The sequence below is a fragment of the Molothrus ater genome, chromosome 6 (genome assembly GCF_012460135.2).
Source record: "Molothrus ater isolate BHLD 08-10-18 breed brown headed cowbird chromosome 6, BPBGC_Mater_1.1, whole genome shotgun sequence".
In the NCBI taxonomy this organism is placed as follows: domain Eukaryota; kingdom Metazoa; phylum Chordata; class Aves; order Passeriformes; family Icteridae; genus Molothrus; species Molothrus ater.
The window spans coordinates 52712263-52731811 of record NC_050483.2 but is presented as its reverse complement, the minus strand read 5'-3'; the positions used below and the strand labels follow the sequence as shown (position 1 = coordinate 52731811).

Sequence of the window (19549 nt, the reverse complement as noted above, 5' to 3'; positions counted from 1 at the left end):
TGCAGCAGGGGAGCACCCTTGGCACAGGCTGGATCCTGAGTGTGTCAGTGGGGAAGGGTCCCTGTGGCAGCACGGGGCTCTGCCCTGGCTCATGTGCATCACCTCCTGGCAGGTGTCTAAATTTTGGACAGAATCAAGCCCCAGTCCCACTGGGAATCATCAGTCCAGCTGCACCCATGGAGCATCCAGCCTCTCTCCCTGCTGGCAGTCACAGATGTTTGGCAGCATTTCATGCTAGTGGCCACTTGTGTCCTCACACCAGCAACAGGACTGCATGTTTTGGGATGCAGCCCTCAGCAGCTACCCAGTGTCCCTCTCCTCTCCTGGGGGTACCAGGATGTTTCCAGGGGCAGAGCACCCCTCCCTGCAGCTCCCTCCTGCTCCCTGGAAATGCCTTGGGCTCAGGTGGCCCTGCTGCTTGGGTGTGACACCCCAGAACACGTATCTGGGAAACCCCTTGCATGTGGTAAAAGAGGCAGCTTTAAAAGCAGACTGAAGCTGTATTTTGATTTTCCTCACTAGGACTAAAGGATTGTCCCTGTAACAGTATTTATGAGAAATTACATCAAGCAGTGGGTCAGCTGAAGTGGCAGATGACAAGAATATCTTTTCCAAATACTTTAATATAAATCAGTGCCCAAACCAGCAATGACATGTTTTTCTGGTTGGTGTATGGTCTCCATCAGCCTGGACTTTCCTGAGGTATCTGTACAACCTTCTTCTCTTTTAAAATAACTTCCACTGCCATTGACATGGCCCATGGAGATTGTTTTCATACTACTTAGTTCAAGAGTGAAGCTTCCACCAAGAGCAACTTCCCTGGAGAGCCACCATCTTCTATAGGAGTTATTTAAGTGCTCACCTGACTTGCCTTTCAGCTCAGTTTATTCACTTCCAGTTAAAGCCAGCCCTGAGCAGGGACCACCAAAACCAGTGATTAGATTACCTAAAAGGGATTTGGAATAAATGCATCAAAAAGATACAGAGAAACAATGAAATACATTTAGAAACCCAAGAGCTATTTGAGACTGAATGGGCATGGGAATGCTTATTAAAAAGACTCAGAAAACCAGCAAGTGAGGTAAAACAATTTTTAAGATATTAAGAAACATCTACTAGCAAGGGGGGAAACATTTTGTTGTTTGCCAGCACTTTGAGTCCCATGACACTTCCAAACTCAAACCTCCACCATTAAACTTTACTAATCCTCCCTTCAGACTTCTGTGTGGGTCATTTAGAATTACTCAATACTGAGCTCAGGGGAAAACCTAATAAGCAAACCACTAATCTTTGAACTTGGCATAACAATTCTCTCCTAGCTGTTTCTCAACATGTTCTGTCTTGTCCTGCCACCCCACTGAGAAAGCCCTGGAGTGCTGGCAGAAGTGGCCAGTCCAGGCTCACACTGGCACCCAGGGCATGGTGGCCATGGCCAAGGGACTGCAGTTTCCAAAGGAACTGTTGTGGGAGACATTTTAGGACTTGGAAATGAACCTCTCAGAGAGGGCAACCTGTGGTGAGAGACTATGGACAAGCCACCCTGAGACTGGGATCTTTGGAAAGTAACACAAGGAAATTTGAGATGTTTATATTTGTTATAAGAAATGGCACTATACTCTGCATGAAGCACGAGGCTAAAACATGTTTTAGATGCAGGTGAAAGCTTGACAGCATTTTCCCTCCTTTCCAAAAAAGCTTCCTGACACATCACCAGGTGCTGACCCAGGTGAAGGAAATCCCAAAGTCTGTCTTGGAAAAGAAAACAAGATTGCTCCTTCAGCTTATGCCAGGCTTAGTGCTAACAGTACTTTGTGCTTCTGTAATGTTGCATTTAGCAAAGCATCATTCAGGCTTTTAACCAGCCCTTGGAGAGTATCTTAACCCCATCTCATAGCAGGGAGGAAGCTGCTTTGCTGAGGCTGGGGACAGGGGGAGAAAGGTGGCTCTTGGACATGATCCTCTGCTGTGGACATGATCCTCTGCAGTGCTGCTCACCCTCCTCAGAGGTGAAGGTTAACCTGGTCATTCTCCTTCTTCTCCAGATGGAACACAGAGAAAGATAAAAAAATCCTGGTTTGAGATGCAGAATCCTCCTTTAGCTGAGTGTCTCTCTCACGTACAAACTCACCCACAGTACTGGGCAAAGATTTCAACCAAGTATCTTTGTCCCAACTAGCTGGATTTTATTTATGCCTCTTTTAGTCTGTTCCTTCCTCATGATTAAAATAAAAACAACAACAAAAGTAAAAATAAAGTACAAAGGTCTCGAGAGAGATCAACCTTTCATCTCCCTGCTGCCTTTCCTGCAGAAATAGAAAATTCCTGCCGAGTTTCTCTTGGGAATGGAAAAGACTGTAAAAAGCACGCTATCAAAGGTGAAAAAGCTTTGTGGCCCACTCACAGCTGGACACCTTGGTCTGTCCCACAGGTCACCTCCCACCAGCATGAGGAGAGCATCACAGGGGCCCTATCTTGGCCCAGCTCAGGACAGATCCCTGTGCCAGCCCAGGAGCTGGCAGCAATATTGCCCTGCTAGAGATGTGGCTGAACCCTTGTCTCAGCCCCCAGCCTCATTGTTTCAGGCAGAGGGCTTTATCCTCCCAGCTGTGCCCGTTTTGGGGGTGGGACCCTTTGTGGGACCCCTGCCTTGGGGTGCTGGTGGTGGCAGGACGGGGCTTTGCTGCCCCAGGAGGGCTCAGAGGCCTTGGAGGCAGCGGGAGAGGCTGCAGAGAGCAGGGCCACAGCAAGGGCCCACCCAAAGGATCCCCAAGAAGGAAAGGGGGGAAAAGCAGGGAAAAGCTGGGCAGAAACCGAGCGGGGTCAGAAAGCCAAGGCCAGGGCTGAGCTGCCGTGGCAGGCTGCGTTCCCCGTGTTCTCATGGAAACGGGAGCGGTGCCCTCCCGCCTGGCTGTTTCCTCAGGTTATTTTTAAAGGCAGCTCCTGTGTACGCAGAGCAGCCCCTTCCCGGGAGGAGCAGGCAGTGCCGGGGCACAGGAGGGAGAGCATTATCTAATCTGTTCGGCGGGGGAGCCCCATAAATGGCAGCACCAGCAAAACCGGGAGGCTCTGGCAGGGCGGGGATGGCTCCTGGGCCTGCTCCAGGTCCAAGTCACAACCGGCAGGGCCCAGGAGCAGAGCTGGTGCCTTTCGACTTCCCCTCTACACTGAGCAGGCCAAGCATCCTCTAAATAAAAAGCCTCCCTTGGCCTCTGCGTAGGAAACAGCCGCATTTCGAGCAGCTGGGTCGAGCAAGAGACTTCCAAATGAGGGCATGGCAGCCCCGCCGCGGCCCCGGCGCTGCCTGAGGAGGCTCCGCCGCTCCCTGCGCTGCGAACTGCGCTGCCTGCTCCTATTAAAGGATATTGTTTACTCTCCAGCCGGGTGATGCTCACGGAGGCTGGAAGCTGCAGCCCAGGAGAAACCCTTGGCAAGTGTCATTAGGACGTCAGGTCTGTTTTGGGATGCCAAGCAGGCCCGGTGGTGCTGCTACAGCCGAGGGTGCTGAGCCCCCACCCCACTGCCTGTGTGGGGCTGCACCCCCTGCCCTGCCCTGGGACAGACCCACACTGGTGTGGGATTGTGAGTCCTGCAGCTCTGAGGGGTGCTCTGTGAGCCTGGGTGTCACTCTGCAGGTGACAAGACCACGTGTCAGGCAGGAGAGGGGGACATGGCCCCCTGAGGTCTGGCAGAACAAGCTCCACCATGGGGGTGACAGGTCAGGTGAGCACCCACCAGACACTGAGGGGTCGCAGCACACAGGTGCACCAGGAACCCCAGCACCTGGCTGGATTTGGGCTGGGCTCAGGCTGGGCTGGCAGGTGAAAGCTGCCTGCACAAACAGTGCCAGCAGGAAGGGCACAGTCCTTCACTGACCAGGGTTTGTGACCTCCAATTTCACTGCTTTCAGCCCAGGCTGACCCAACAGCAGCAGGTTGTGGATAGGATTCCACTTCCCTTTGAAGTTCTGTTTCCAGGCATTCACCTGCAGGTCACACACCTGAGGCCACCAAGAGTTGCTGCAATTTGTGACCCGTTTTAAACCACAAGCAGTACTTACTGTCACCTCAGAGTCCACCAAGCTGAGAGGGGCCAAACCTGACAAGATGTATCCTGCAAAGCATTAGGATTTCTTCTGATGTCTTCACCTCACTGAGGTGTAGCTTGGCTCAGAGGTTCACAAAAGCCATAGCTGATGCTGTCCAGGAGCAGTGAAAGGGGCAAAGAGCTCCCTTGCTTTTTCCTGCTCACACACCAAGGCATCAAACTTTGCCTTTAGTCCAGGCACAGCCAGGTCTGTGTGCACTAAGCCACCTCCATCCCTCCTGTCTCCTCTCCTCCCAGCTCCCCAAAGGCAGGGAGGGGTGCAGGCTCATCACAGGGGCAGATGACTTCTTCCACAGAAACAGATGCCTGCTTCAGCCAACACATTGTCTTTGTGTTGAGCTCAATCCCATCTATTCTGATTGTCACTGTTGTTATTATTTCCATAACTGTTTTTCCTCCAGACTTCTGGCTCCAGGAACAAATTACTTCAGCCCTGCCCACTCCCAGGGCTGGGAGGCTTCAAAAGATGTCTGAAAGACCTGTCCTTCCGGGTGACAAGTGCTCCTTCCTTTGTATTCTCCGGGGGGCAATGTCTGCAGCATGTCACAGGTAGGGAGGAGCTGCCCAAGAGAGCAGGACCACGGCAGGAGGGATGGAGTTCTGGCAGCCAGCTCAGGAACAGCTCAGAATGGGGCAGGAGGGGAAGAGGTGATACTCCTGGCTAGCACCAAACCAGAGGTGGTTTCACTTCTTTGCCAAAGGAGAAAGCTTCTCTTGAATTCAAGTATAAGACAGTCTGAGCAGGTGCCTGGGCTCGAGATTTTTACGGATCACTGCAGGCTGAGAGGTTCACAAAACAGCCTGCTGCTTCCTTCAGCGGTGGAAGTGAGGCAGTCACAGTTACCCATCCAGGGAGACTTCAGCACGGATCCCCCAGCTCCCTCCCTGGGACATGCACAGGATTCCCCAGGTCCAGCTGACACAGGCAGCCACGCCTCAGCCATAGCCAGGGCTGTCAATGAGATGCACAGTCCTTTTCAGCAGCTTCAAACACACATTAGCTCTGTACAGTGAAGATCCAAGGGACTTTCTGGCTCCCCAGAGACTTCACTGGCTGACCCTCGGAGCGGACTGACTATTTATGACCTCCAGGAAGGACAGCAGCAGCTTGAGCACAGGACAAGTAACCACAGGGCTGGGTATTGTGCTTCCTCCTAGTTGTTTGCTGAGCCTTGTGACTATAAAACAAACCTCAAGGTCCTCCTTGCATACTGTGAATCCCTTCTCCAGGACAGAAAATTTCAGGAAGGTTCTCACAGCACTGTGAAAACGTATCACCTCACTTTGCCAAGAAGAAAATTTGAGAACTTCTCAAACTACTCCACTTCCATTTACCAACAGAGTGCTTTTGTTGTCCTACACGTCAGCGCGGCGGCCAGACAGAGATCTAACTTGAGCCTTGGGAAAGTCTGACTCCTACTCTTCCTGCCTTGTGACAGACACTTGTACGAGCTGCACCACTCCCTCTGAGTGAGAGAGCAGGACCTTTCCTTCCTCTTTCACACAGGCACCAGTCTTGGCCACGTGGAAGGGCAGCAGAAAAGCATCCAGCCAGCCAAAGAAGAAGTTGGTTTAGCAACTAGACAAGAAACCAGGGCTCAGAAGTGTCCTGGCCCCAGCCCAGTGTGTATTCAGACCAGAACAGAGAAATGAAACCAGCTGAGACAGGAAGAAACTTTTTGCTATCATCAGGCAGAGTTTTGTCCTTCACCCTCCAGCTCGCCCCTATCTGGAGCAGCTGCCACCCCTGCCAGCTAGAGCTCTGGGGTACAGGGTAACACAGCAGCAGACCAGGGTGCTCTGCTGAGGAAATCCACGCCTGGAGAGGGATGTGCCAGTGGGGTTCTTTTTCTTGTGCTCCCTGGACTGCCAGGCTGGACCCTTGCTGCAGGCAGGGGTGACCACTGTGACCATACACTGGTAGTGGGTCCCTGTCATAAGCACTAGGAGAAGGAACAAGTGACTGTCCCAAGAACTGACCCAATCCTCCAGCAATGCCTGGGAGAAGTGTGCCAAGGGAAGGAGCTGCTGCTACTCCCTTTTCAAATGCATAGATCTATTCCACCTGCTTGAAAATAGGAGCCAAGATTAGATCACCCCAACCTGTCCTCCTCTAGATTTGCCTCCATTTCTGCTCAGTCTCCTGCCTCAGGACATGGCCTATTTAGGGACCCCCATCACCCACAGAGACAGATTTTAGTACCTTTCCCTAAATCTCAGCACACTCTAGGATTTTCCACATGGCAGCTGGTGAGTGGGATTGCTGGCAGCCCTTTGTGTCTCCGGTGGCATCAAGGCTGAGCAGGGCTGTGTTCTAGCTCCTACTGGGTTTAACACCTCATTTCCTTTGCTGTCTGCCCCAGAAACATGAGGAAGGGAGGCTCTGTGCCCTTCAGGCTCAACAGCAAGTTGTACAGCACCACAAGCACCAGCAGCTATGAGCTGAAGAACTGGTCTGGGAGCCCAGGTTTGCTGGTGACTGCAGACTCTTTGCACATACATTGATTTCTAAATGAGCACAAGCAGCTCTTGGGTGCTCCCAAGCTGCATAAATTTGGTCTATGAGCTAAATAAGCTGCTTATAGAGTCACAGACTGATTTGGGTTGGAAGGGACCTTAAAGACCATTTAGTTCCACCTCCCCTGCCATGGGCAGGGAAACCTCCCATTAGACCAGGCTGCTCAAAGCCTCGTACAAGCTGGCCTTGAACTGTTCCAGAGACAGGGCATCCACAACTGGAGATGGCAACCTTTTCCATGGGCAACCTGGTTTTATGCCCCTTGCAGCAGAAGCCAGGCTGGAGGGTGCCCTGCAGCCAGGGGGGTGTTCAGTCCCCTTTGAGAGGAGACTAAGGCTCAGTTCTCAGCTTGAATGTTGTGCCAGCCTTGGTTAGTCACCATCAGGATTGGGGGTGCCTCCTCTTCTTCATTGCACTTCCACACCTACAGCCTGGCTGTGAGGGATCCAGAAAATCCTCCAGCATAGCCAGTGTAACAGGTGCAATCAGCATAGCCACAAATTTCAATGCAACACAGTGCTGATCCAGAGCTTTACTTCCAGGCTTTTGGTTTTTCCTTTAGCAGCATGTCTATCTTTGGTTCAGTCCCAATTTAGGACTTGTTTTCATCCCCTGCCTTTCCTGAACTCTGCTGCTAGATCAATGAAACTCAGCTTTGCAATGAAATGTGGAATGCTACTGCTCCCAAGACAGAAAACTGGGAAAAGGCATCATCTGAGTGACAAAAAAAGCAAGGATTAAACATTCTTTATTCTTACATGTTGTTGAAGGACAGAAGGGGAGGGTAAGGTAGAAGTAATAGTAAGTTAATGAGAAGTGCTGGATGCTGGTTAAATAAACAGCATGTGTCTGTCCCTATAAACCTTGGCTCTCATCCCTCTGCTTTATTTTTAGCCTTGATGAATGCTTTTGTCACTGCCTTTACTTCTACTGCTTTGCAAAGGTGGTTCCACAATTCCCCACTTCTGCAGCAGAATTAGCCAGACATGAGACCATTTTTTTTCCTGACTATTTTGCATCATGCAACGCCCACCCAAGAGACCCAGCTCATAATGTCAGTGGTAGACAGAAAATTGGAGAAGCATCTTTAATATTTTAAACTACCCAAGTTATTTGGTGCACAAATCAGAGCTCAGCTCCCCTTTGCACCCAGCAGAATTCTCCCCTGTTCCATCAGGATTCACCCCGAGTGCAGCTCTGACCTAAAAAGTGACCTTTAGAGACGAGATGCCTTTTGGCTAGCAGCTCTGGTCCCTGCTGTGAACTGTCACAGTTTTTGGGCTGGTTTCCCAGAGAAACAAGCCTCATGTGGCCACACACTGTGTGTGAGAGCTTGGGCTCAGTCTGTGCCCCCTGGAGCTGTGGCACCTGTAAGTGAGCAAGGCAGAAGGGTCAGAGAGAAACCTCCCTGCTTGTGCCCTGAGAGGAACGAGCCCCTCCATGCAGCTCCTGTGGGCTGCAGCTTCACTCCAAGAGCTGTTTGTTCCAACAGACTGTGAGACAATATGGAAAACAGTACACTGAGCTCCAGACTCAAATCCACACAGGCAAGGGGCCCTTTGAAGTGGTGCTCACTGAGCTCCTCTTCTGTCACAGGTAAGCTCCCACCATGTCTCCCTTTTCACCTTGCAGTATTCATTTCCATGTCTGAGTGGAGCTAAAGGGCAACCAGGAAGAAAAATGGATTTCCCACAGCAACATGGCCAGGATGGGCTTTAGCTCCTGCTTGTGGCAGCCTTGCAGTGAGAGCAGGCTGCTCCATGGCAGCCCCAAGAGCAGGACAGCCCTGCCCTGTCCATGAGCACCCAGAGCCTCCCAGCCCTTCTGAGCTATTCTGTGCTCCTTGCCCATCTCTGCCCCATGCATTAGAGAATACACCCAATAAAGAGCGTTCTGGTGAGGTGGTTGATTCCCTAATGAGGGGCCTGGAAAACACCCAGGAAGTGAAGCTATCCAGAACTGATGTCTCTCTTTTCCCCTATCCCAGGGACTGCTCTAAATGCTAGATTCATTACAGCCTTGGCTTTAATTGAGCTAAGCCATCCTGCAGGTCTGGATTTACTTCAGCCACTGAGGAGATCCCGTTGCTCTTGCCATGCTCTGCACTATGGACCAGCATGGAGATGCTTCAGGGACCCCAGAGCACTTGGACTCTTTCTCCAGCCAGAAAAGCACTCATAGATCTGGTCTGTAGAGACTCATGGAGCTCTGGAGACCTTAAAAAGGGACAGTCCCTTGAAGCAAGACTTAGCTTAGAAGGGTTCAGCCAAGGCTTGTCTCTGGAGATACGGAGTAAGCAACAAGTTTTGAAAGCCAAGGATAAAGAGGTTCATCAAGGGGTCAGTTAGATAAAACCACTAAAATATATTTGACCTAACAAAGTGACTCTGCTGCTGCTTCCAGATCAGTGATGAGGAACAGGACTTCCCAACAGCAGAACTCTGCTTTTACTGCTCCCACTGCAGTCACACACAGCGGGGTGAACCCTGTGCACGCCTCTCACCACAACCAACACTCCAGGAATTGCCTTGGGAGGCTCAGAAAAGGGCTCAGCAGCAGCCCATGGTTCTGGGACTGCAGGAAGGAGGGGATGAGACACAGGACTCCTTCACAGAACAAGCACCAAGGAGCCTGAAATAAACAGCTTCTCCATTCCCACTTGCCAAGTCCAAACACCCCAGTGATAAATATTAGTACCAGTCACTATTAATCCCACAACAGCAAAACTTGGATTACAGTACAAGTGAAAGCTGGAGCAAAATATGCAATTTGAAAAAAGCTCCTGAGCAAATAAGGAAGTTTCACTTCTTGCCTACTTGAAGCACATGTGACATGATTTGTTTGAAGAATAAAATAGACTGCAGGCATGGAAAATGCCGGGCATAAAGCTTTAGAGAGTTACTAATACTGTGGAATATAAATGGCAAGCGATCCCAGGTTATTTTAGAAAAGGCTGGCTGCAATTTACAGCCTTGATTAGACTGATTACTAAAGGATGAACAGCAAAATAACTTCAGTAATTAAATTTCCGAAGAGGAAACCGAAGGTTCTTACTCGTGAAATGAGCTGCAAATGAATTTAAATATTCTGTATGACTTTTGTCCTTCTCAGCAGAAGAGCATGCTGCCTGACATGGTCATTTTCTAGGAAAGGAGATTGAGCAAGGCTTAACAAAGAAATGAAAAAGGGCTTTGTAGCCCTTTAGCTTTTCCATGGGAAAGCTCATTGGAACTCCACTTCAGCTCAGATAGCAATACAACTGAATGGGAAAATAGAAGTATCATTAGGGTGTGCTTCAAGGTGAAAAATACAGTTTCCATCGATACCTTGTGGTCAGTTTCCCTCTGTAATTAAGTGAAAGTTGTCCGAGCAGATGGTAACACCGATAACCGATGTAAAATTGCAGGGAGGGAGTGATCCATGGAGTTCTTTTCTAAAAAAATTCCAGGAGAACCCCAACTAGAGCTGTTTCTGCGTTTGGGAGACATCCTGTGGCCGCTGCAGACACTGCACGTCCCTCTGCAGCTCGCCTTGCCGTGCAGAGGGGACCATCCATCCATCCATCCATCCATCCATCCATCCATCCATCCATCCATCCATCCATCCATCCATCCATCCATCCATCCATCCATCCCTGACATTTCAGCAGGCACTCTCCACCACCAGCCCCTGCTCCTCTGGACACCACAGACACGGGACCATTGTGACAATGCCTCCAAGCTCCTATCAGTGTTTTTCCCATCCATCTGGAAACACGTGTGAAAACACTTCATTTCATGCCTTTTGACTGCTCCTGTGTGAGCCAGGGAAGGAAATTATTCCATGCTCAGAAACTTTGCTGTTTGTGGTGCTCAGGCTGAGGTCTTGGTAAGAGGCACCTCCAAGAAAAGAGGATTTTACCTCAAGACAGGAAAGTGATTGAAAACCATGTGATAGAAATGCCAGTAGAATTTTACTTTCTGATTTTGCATCCCCATATGTTTTAACAGAATTATTTTCGTGGTGAGCTATTTTGTTATCTGATTTTATTCACCTAATACATTCAATGTGATCAGCAACTACAAGGAAACATGAACTGTACAAGTATTTTGTTTTTATGCCCTGAATTTTTGAAGGATGTTAAACGATAACATAAGGGTATAAATGGAATGAGAACTGCAACATATCTATGCCTTGAAACTCCATGCTGTGGTTCCCACAGCAACCATAACCATGGCCACTTCTCATGGATTTTACATCCCAGTCTGACGCTGTTCCAAGTGCTCAACACACATAAGCAAAAACCAAGCAAAAGCATTTTTTCCCTCTGCAATAAACGTCTAAGTCACAACCACTACAAGGTGTTCATGGCACTCCTAGGTGAACTCCCAACAGCTGACAATTAATGCCCTGAATGTGGCTTCTGTACAGAGATACTTGCAGGATTCATAGCGTTGGTACTGACACCCTTCTGTTTTCTGTTAGTGCTGAACAAGAGCCTGCTGTTTGTACCAAAGGTTAAAGCATTCTTAGAAGGCTAAAAGAGAACAGTTAAGGGTCTTTCAAGTTCCTTTGTTTTGAATACCAAACTGTTTCAACTTCAGAAGCACTGAGTGGCTAAGAGACTGTTCCTCCATGGTTTTGCTCATTTTATCCAGCCCCTTTGCTGGTAGGCAGTACCTGGTAGTGCACTAAAAAGAGACTGGCAGAAACAGGAACATGGAAACCCTCAAGTCATCCAAGTTTACTGGTTTGCCTTTTTCTTAAAGGCAAACATTTTAAAAATTTTAAAAATTAAACTTTTTCTTGCTCTTAAGTTTGACAGAAGTAAGGAGCATGCACAGAGACAGCAATTCCAACATCCCCCTTGTTCTTGGTTTTTTTAAAGCATTTACTGCTGTTGCAATGCAGGAGTCTGACTGGCCTTGGGTATGAAAAAGTTGAACTTCTAACAAATTATTCATTTCTCTAGGTTGAGCTTTATCCAAAGCTCACGCCCCTTCCTGCTGGATAACAGTTTATTCTATGAAGTGATAGAGTAATTGTCAGTGGTGAAATCAATGAAATGATTCACTGCTACTGGAGGGGAAAACCTCCAGTCAAAGGTGGAATTTTCAAAACTCCACTTCATCAGAATGTCAAATCAAGGGTTTAACTGGCAGCACCAGTGACCTGTAATGAGCCTGTCTTTACTGGAAAGCTCCAGGACTCTTCTGTGAAAACTTACAGAAATGAGATAGTATAGACAGTTACAAGCCTACATATTTAAAATTAAATGTTAATCCACAGTGGTACCAGTTTTCCAAAACTGTATTTATTCCTAAACATCTGCTGTAAATCAGAAACCAAAATGTTACATTAGTATGACCCCCCCACCCCCACCCCAGATGGCAGAAATACCATCAACTACTGAAATTCTCTAAATATTTAACACTTTAGGTTACTAAGAAAAGATGTGGTCCTGGATAGCAGAGCAAGAAACACCCAACCAGCCCCTCCCTGAGATACAGAGAGTGACTCTGGCTCAAGGGGCCTCTGCCCACACCCAGGGGGTACCTGAGCCCTCTGGGGACAGTGGCCACTGTGACTGAGCAGGTTCCAGCACAGGGGGCACACACTGCTGCTCCAGGGCTGCACAGGGAGAACAGCTCTCTGGGCTGGCTGCAGGCCTAATTAAATTGCAATCCACAACATGGTCTGTGACACAGCAGCTGTGGGAAATACTGATTAAAAGCATCTACACATTATCCCAATGGGCCCATGTATAGCTGAGCTTTTAACTGGAGACAGCTCTTATTTAAATTCCAGATATGCCACAGTCTTTCCATATGAGTGGGAGGACTACTGAACCCTGCACTTCATTCCTGCAACATAAACGTGTGGATATTAATTCCATATTTTTATAAATAATCTAATTTATCTTGACACAAACTTCTGCAATTAAAAAAAAAAGGATACAGTATCATGGTATAGTTAATCTTGAAGCCTCACTGTAATGCAAGAAAAAAAGCTAAACCTTGCCCAAGTCTGTACTACAAGTCTTTAAATCCCCAAAGATTGGACCAGATGCTGTAGCTTGAACAGAAGTAGTGTGCAAAACATTTAGCCCAGCAGGACTAGCTGTTCCTCCAGCCTACCTCTCTCTACTTCTCAATATGGTCAAGGACCTCAGGTCTGGTAAAGAGGTCAAATAAACTGAAGTGTTTCAGAAATCCTAAGTACAGGGAAGGTTTGCATAAGAAAAAGTGTATCTGAATTTGTTCCTGCTCAGTGTTGTTTTGTTTTATGTATGTATTTTTAAATGCTTTTATTAAATAAAGTAAAACCCCCCAACCCAAACTCTTAATATATTTTTCTCTGCCAGATTCAGCAATCAGATGATGCCATCAGTGCAGGCTGACACAGGTTTCAGTGATGCAAACCTTCAGCCATGAGCCCATTACAACCAGCTCGTAACACAGCACTCGGACCACACGCTCCAGGACTCAGCCATGTCACGAAATAAAAACCAACCAAACAAACAAACAAACCAGCTTCTTGGTCTTTGTTCACGTACCTCAAACCTCAAGACCTGCTACTGCCTCCTCACCACACACTGACCTCTGATTATTTTTAAAACTTGCCCCTTAAGGTGAGAAAAACCGGGTGTGGTTCTGCAGAGTCCCATCAGCAGTGGTGCCTGCAAGCCTACAGAGATTCCCAAGAAATAAGAACAGGTAAAAAGCCTGTGCTGGGGAAGCAGTTCATCTTTGGTTTGGAGAGCTGAAGAAAGAACTTTCCTTCCCAGGCAGCCCCCAGAGGCTTGAACACCAAGCAAGCAGGGTGCTAAATATTCTCACACAAGGTAATTTTACAAGGCATTTGGGAAGGAAGCTGTTAAAAATAGTTTTCTGATTATAATAAGTGATTTTTTTTTAATACCTCAAATAAAGATTTACTGAAAGAACCTTTTGAGAACACTTTAAGAAAAATACCAAAGTACAAACTTTAAATATCCAAAGTATGATACTGGTGCACTTTTTAGAAACACTTACATACTTAACAGGTGAAGTAGGAAGAGAGTATTTCAGAAAACATTTAATATGAAACCTTTTGGAACTTCCATCGAATACAGATTTACATAATTTATCAGAACACTTTTTCAGTTCAGACAACAAAGTGCACTGCCAGGTGAAAAAAATACATTTGGAGGAGTGCTTAAAATGTAGGGAGTGAAAGGATAGGTGACCATTCACCTGAGAAAGTACAATGACTGCCCTGAAATGTCTTATTGCTATTACAAAATGGAGTTTTCATGGAAAAAACCCATACTGAGCAGCACAGGCATGGGCAGAGCACTGAAAGCCAACTGAACTCTGGTAGCACCTGGAGTTCTCAAGCCATGGCATGATACAGAATATACAGAGAATAAAATGCAAATTCAGGAATATTTACTACATTTAACAACTATGATTACCCTTTAAACTAGCATAATCAATACCAATGCTTAGGGGGGAAAGAGGGGAAGTCTGCTGCCTTCACAGACTACAGATCACAAGAGCTAACTTGCAAAATATTAAGGACTTTGCATTTTCACCTCGGGTCAAATCTGAACTGTGTACTATGAGTAACTATTAGCTCACTGCAAATTTAAAATGCAAATTTAGGCTCCAGTTTAAAGCACATGTTAAGTACATGCGTAAGTGCTTCACTGAAATATAACCACAAAACATTAATACAAAAAGTCAAGTAGATAATGCAGGGTATTATCTACACAAGTCCTCGATGAAATAAACCGAGTATCGGTAGGAAACAATGCGTGAAGAAATCTCCTCGTTCTAGTTTGCAAAATCAAATCCCTTTCACCGCCGTGATGGTTACAAAGTGGGGGCTGTCCCAGAGCAGCTCCATGTCCTACCCAAGGCTAGTTGGCCATCAGAGTTCATCGGGGCAGGTGCCACACTGCACGGGGACAGGGACAGGGGACTCCCTTGGCAGCATGGGGACACAGACACGCTGGCACAGAGCCATCCACAGCAGCACAGCCCGAGCCAAGGGGCAGCACACTGGGAGAGTGCAAGGAAAAGCTTCAACCGCTTCGGCCTATGGCTGTAGTTTGGCAAGCTGGACTTTGGACAGAGCAGATCAGGAGCCAATCTGATTCCCACTTTTGGGTTTCAATGCTGAGGGTGTCCAGGAGGCGAGGGACAGCACTGCCCAATGTGCAGCAAGGCCTCGGAGCTGGCAGAGAATGGCCACGATTTGGGAGTCCCTTTGTGCTTTGTATCTGACCTAGTCTAACGCGGCAAACTCGCTCTGAAAGAAAACCACTACTCAGCAATTAGCACCTCCTTTTACACTGCCTCATTCCCGAGAGGAACAACAGAGAAACGTTCTTAGCTGCGGTCAATACTCGTAAGCCAAAAGGACAAAGATACAGTTTTAGTAGTTTAGCAGAAGCAGAAGAATGGAAGTGTTTACCCAAATATTAATGCACAAATTAACTACATTATTAAAATTTGATTCAGACTTAAATAATAAATAGGTGGGCAAAATATAATGCAAGACTTACTCAGTAGAAGTGAATTTTTAATCATCTCATGAGATCTACTTAGAAAACAGGACTAATAATGTTCACAACCATAAATCCAAACCCTTCACACACTTTTTTCTTAACACAGCAGTGAACTGTAAACCTGCATTTACTGGTTAATGCTTCAGTCATTTTAAATATTAACTCAAGTGTTTCCTCCTTGGCCATTTCAATTTTTAGCACCAAAATTAGCCCAAAAAGAGGTACTGGTACAGCTCGATGTTGTAAATGAATCGTTTACATATAATACTTTATATATTATACACACATACTGTACATTCACACATCCACACAAACAGGAGGCATATTTAAATGAATATATTCTGTGTTTCAATTTGTTGTCAAAGACTTAGGAGCAATGGAAATAAAGCAGAAGGGGTAATATTTTACATAGTAGGCAACTTTAATGCTGTAGTGCACTTATAAAAAAGTCCAACTCTCCCTCCCAGCTCAGCAGCTTTTTTTTTTAATATCACTATTCAGAAGGATGCAGAAGTTATTGCCTAAATGTTATTCTATACATTTCCATCGGAATTCTCAAAAACACTTTAAATTGCTAACTAATTTACAACTTAACTATTTTTTTCTTGTTACAGCTTTAACTCATTGGCAATTTTGGAAGCAATGTTTTTGAAAGCTATGGATGTTCCCGATATCCGCTTAAAGCGAACTCCGTTCAGGGACAGTCTTGGCAGTTTACACACCTCCATCTCCCACTGTACGAGGTTTTCTGCGTGCCCATCTCCATGGACACAGAAAAGCAAGAAACGCTCTCTTTGTTCATAGTCACAATTATTGGCATCCAGGACCTTGCGGATTTCCCTCATCATGTCATTGGGATCCATGGAGCTGGTGGTTTTCATGCTCCAGGTAAAACGCAGCGACCGAGGCTTGGCTTCCTTGTTCTCGTCCTTCTGATCCACGGCTACATTGCGGCTGAAAGACAGGAATTCTGGAGTGAGCAGGGCCAGCCACCCTCCCCAGGGCCACCTTAGTGAAGCCACCACTCAACCCACACCAGAGCAGCACTGGAGGCTCTGGCTGTGGCCAAGCCCAGCTCCCCCAGCTGCTTACACACACACAGGGAAAGCTGTAGCTGCTGGGGCTGGAACGAAGGAATGGCACTCACTGGGACACAACTGGCACTCACTGGATTCAGGAGCACGGGGGCAATGACCTTCTGGAGGCAGAACTACATGCAGCACCTACAACTTGATATTAAGGCAGGTTCTGCTGAAAACTCTACTCTCGGGCCATGTGGGCAGCTGAAACACCAGCTCTGTGCTAGAAGTTTCTGGAACATTGAAATAACAGCTCCCTGTGGCACGAGGGCTCAGCCCAGGCCTTGGGAGGTGCCCACTTACACAGAATGGAGTGAGCCCATGCACAAAGGTGCTGACGTTCCTCTGCACCTCCTCCTGGGCAGCAGCCAGGAGACAGAGCCCTGGGAGGGCCCCTGGAGCCCCACAGCAGCTGGCTGCAGGCAGAAGGAAGGACAGCAGGACCAGGGTCACCCCACCAGGGTCACCCACCTGCTGCCCAGGGGCACCCTGAGCCCCCAGACCTGGGCTGGCTCAGTTCCACTCTGGCCTTCCCGCTGGGGCGAGTTTGAGATGATCCCTAGGGACACACCCTGGGGGCTGCTCAGAAAGGAGATGCCTCCTCCTGAGTTGGTCAGAAATTCATTAAATACCAACCACTGACTGAGGTACAGTGATGAAATCCTCTGCAGCTACAAGCTCTGCAGTTAAGTGCCTCTGAGGGGGATGTGGAAGTCACTATTAGACACCTCTTCAACACAGTTTGTAAAGATGGTGAGAGGGCACCATTATTGTCACACTTTTAAGAGATGAAGCACCAAATATCGAGGGTGTGTTCCCAAATCTGCAACTTTTTTTTTTTTTTTTAATAATAAGAAAGCTTTCCTTTTGGTATAAGTGATAAGTGAAGTTAAACAGGACAAGGGAAAGAAATGTTCCAGAAATTTCTAGTTTGTAATCATTCTTCTATTTAAATTAAAATCAGTAGTCATGCAGCTAAAGAATAAGGAACTACATTTGGACCTCCAGGGACAAAATACAGATTTGCTTTCTGAATATTTGTACACTGCCAGTCACCTCTTCAAATTTAATTAAATATATTGACTGTCATACTTAACTATTAGCTAACCTGACTGGCCCCCAACCATGCAGTTTAGGTCTCATGTTGAGCCTCCATATTAAGCCAAGCTGCCCTTTGAAATAGATGGCAATGGTTACACCAAGTTTTATTTCTACTACCATTAAGCAGGCAGTTATGAAAAAGTTAAATAAAAAGTGATAGCAAGGCCACAACTAAATGAATATATTTCTCAAATATAACCTATTTCATAATTCTTCTATTAAAAGATTTCTTGTGACTGTGAGAATCATAAGACTACGCAATGTGATTTGCCAGATGTTACAAAATTCATCACACAAATTAAACAGTATTTTGTTTTGAGGTTTTAATTTAATAGGGCTGTAAAGGACCAGGGAAAACCCCAATTTTTATTCAATGCTCATTTTCTTTTTGGAAGCTTTTTCTACTTGAAAACAGTCGGCAAACCCAGCAGTTTGATAATTTCTAATTTTTTTTTGATATGCTGATTTTGCAAGAAGTATAACAAGAAAAATATTTAACTACCTGTGATTTTGGAGATGAGAAATATCTTATCACCTTTCAGTGGTTATTCCACACATTTGCAGCCTCACTAGAGACCACTCATCTACACATCTACACGACAACAGCAAATTACAATGACTAAAATGCAAAAAAAAAAAGAAAAACCACACAAGGAAAAAGGCAACAGGAAAGCTGAAAGTTTAGAACCAAGTCAGTCAGTGCTTTAATAGCTGTTTTGCAGACAGAAATGCTTCTTTGTTTAGTTCCAATGACTTACATGAAAAAAAAAGCTGCTGCCTGAAGCCACTATGCCACATAACCAAGGGAAGAAAGGTTCAAACTCACCTAAGTAACGTTTTAAACAAAAATTTTACCCTCACCTTGAGCCCTCAAATCTCCCGTTCCTCTCATATTCAGTCGGGAGCCTCAATGAAAAGAATGCAGAAGCAAAAGGAAGTGGGAAAGAGAAGACAAATCTTACACTACAGTATATAATATCTGAGTAGTTGCTAAAAGATACTGCAATCATACCAAAGGTGTGTTAAAATACAAAACAACAAAGATGTAAAGAACTTGGTAGGTCAGGACAAAGACAGAAAGTAACATATTGTCAAACCAAATGGAAGTCTATAAACTTCCATTTTTTAAGTTTTTAAACTGTCCATAACTAATTTTAACAGTATATGTTTATATTTTAAATCTGTAGAACTCATGGAATAAATCTGAAGTTCTAAAAGCAGAAAATGTGAAACTAGTTACAAAGCATATTGAAGTGACTGTATTATTTACTAAGTACCTCCTAAAAGAGAAATAACTCCCAAATATTTTTAGGTTAATGTTATTTCAAAGTTTTATCTGGAATAAAGTATATATTTGAAAAAATCCCCATAACTATTTACAGACAAGTCTGATCACCTTGTGTATTTGCATGCTCATCAGATCTGCATGTTCAAACAATACCAAAATACCTTAATGCAAAAGAAGATGCATATACATTTTAACAGAACTGTAAGAGCCAAATCCAAGATTTCTCAAGCTGTGCTAACTCCATCCCAGTAATTCCACACTGATGCATCTTCCCCATCCAAGAACAAGCTTAAGCTTTCTGTCTTCTTGCAGTGCTTAAGGCTACACTGCTGGTCACTACCATCTATTGAAAGCCCAGGGTCAAGAAGAATTAAGGGGAAATTATCTTTCTCTACCTTCCCATTGTTGAAGGAGGATGGTTCAACACATCAGCACTAATTCTGCTCAGGGGGATGCTGCCTGTACACTGATTTCATCCAGACCAAGGCAGCACATGGCTTCCCTGAGTAACACAAACACTGCAGTTTGGGTGGCAGGTGTCTAGGGACAGCAATGTAAGACAGTAACCTTATTTCTGATGCAGAGAGATATTTATATCAGGGTGTGTGGGGTGTTACAAGGTGTGATTTCCTCCTTTCCTTCCTTTTGAGAGCTCTGGTGAGGGATCAGCCTTGCAAGGTGCCTCTGGCAGTCCGTGTCACAGGGGACCAGGAGCTGTGCTGGCACTGTGAGGGGCAGGGTGGCAGCACTGGCTGCATGGGCCACAGAACCAGCCCAAATTCAACTCAGGGGCTACTGCAGAGCAACTGCAATTAACAGAGTGCAAAGCTGCTCAGCTGGGAGCTGCTGGTCATGGCAGCATCCGAGCAGGAGCCTGCTCTCTGAGGTACCACACAGCTCATGGTACAACAGGGACAATGCCACTG

The 19549-nt window shown here is 46.4% G+C and overlaps 1 protein-coding gene across 12 annotated transcripts in view; it reads right to left on the bottom strand.

The window, feature by feature from the left end:
* Positions 1 to 13660: 13660 nt before the first annotated feature.
* The window catches only part of MARK3 (microtubule affinity regulating kinase 3), a 62377-nt gene continuing 56488 nt past the window's right edge, over positions 13661 to 19549 (bottom strand). For 6 of the 12 annotated variants that reach the window (XM_036383710.2, XM_036383707.2, XM_036383714.2 and 3 more), the window contains 2 exons: positions 18197 to 18241; positions 13661 to 16109 (listed from right to left, as the gene is read on the bottom strand). In XM_036383710.2, the coding sequence (XP_036239603.1) occupies positions 15764 to 16109; positions 18197 to 18241 (391 nt within the window). In that variant the 3' untranslated portion in view covers positions 13661 to 15763. The remainder of the gene's footprint in view (positions 16110 to 18196; positions 18242 to 19549) is intronic. The other 6 variants (XM_036383711.2, XM_036383713.2, XM_036383716.2 and 3 more) reach the window with 1 other exon arrangement.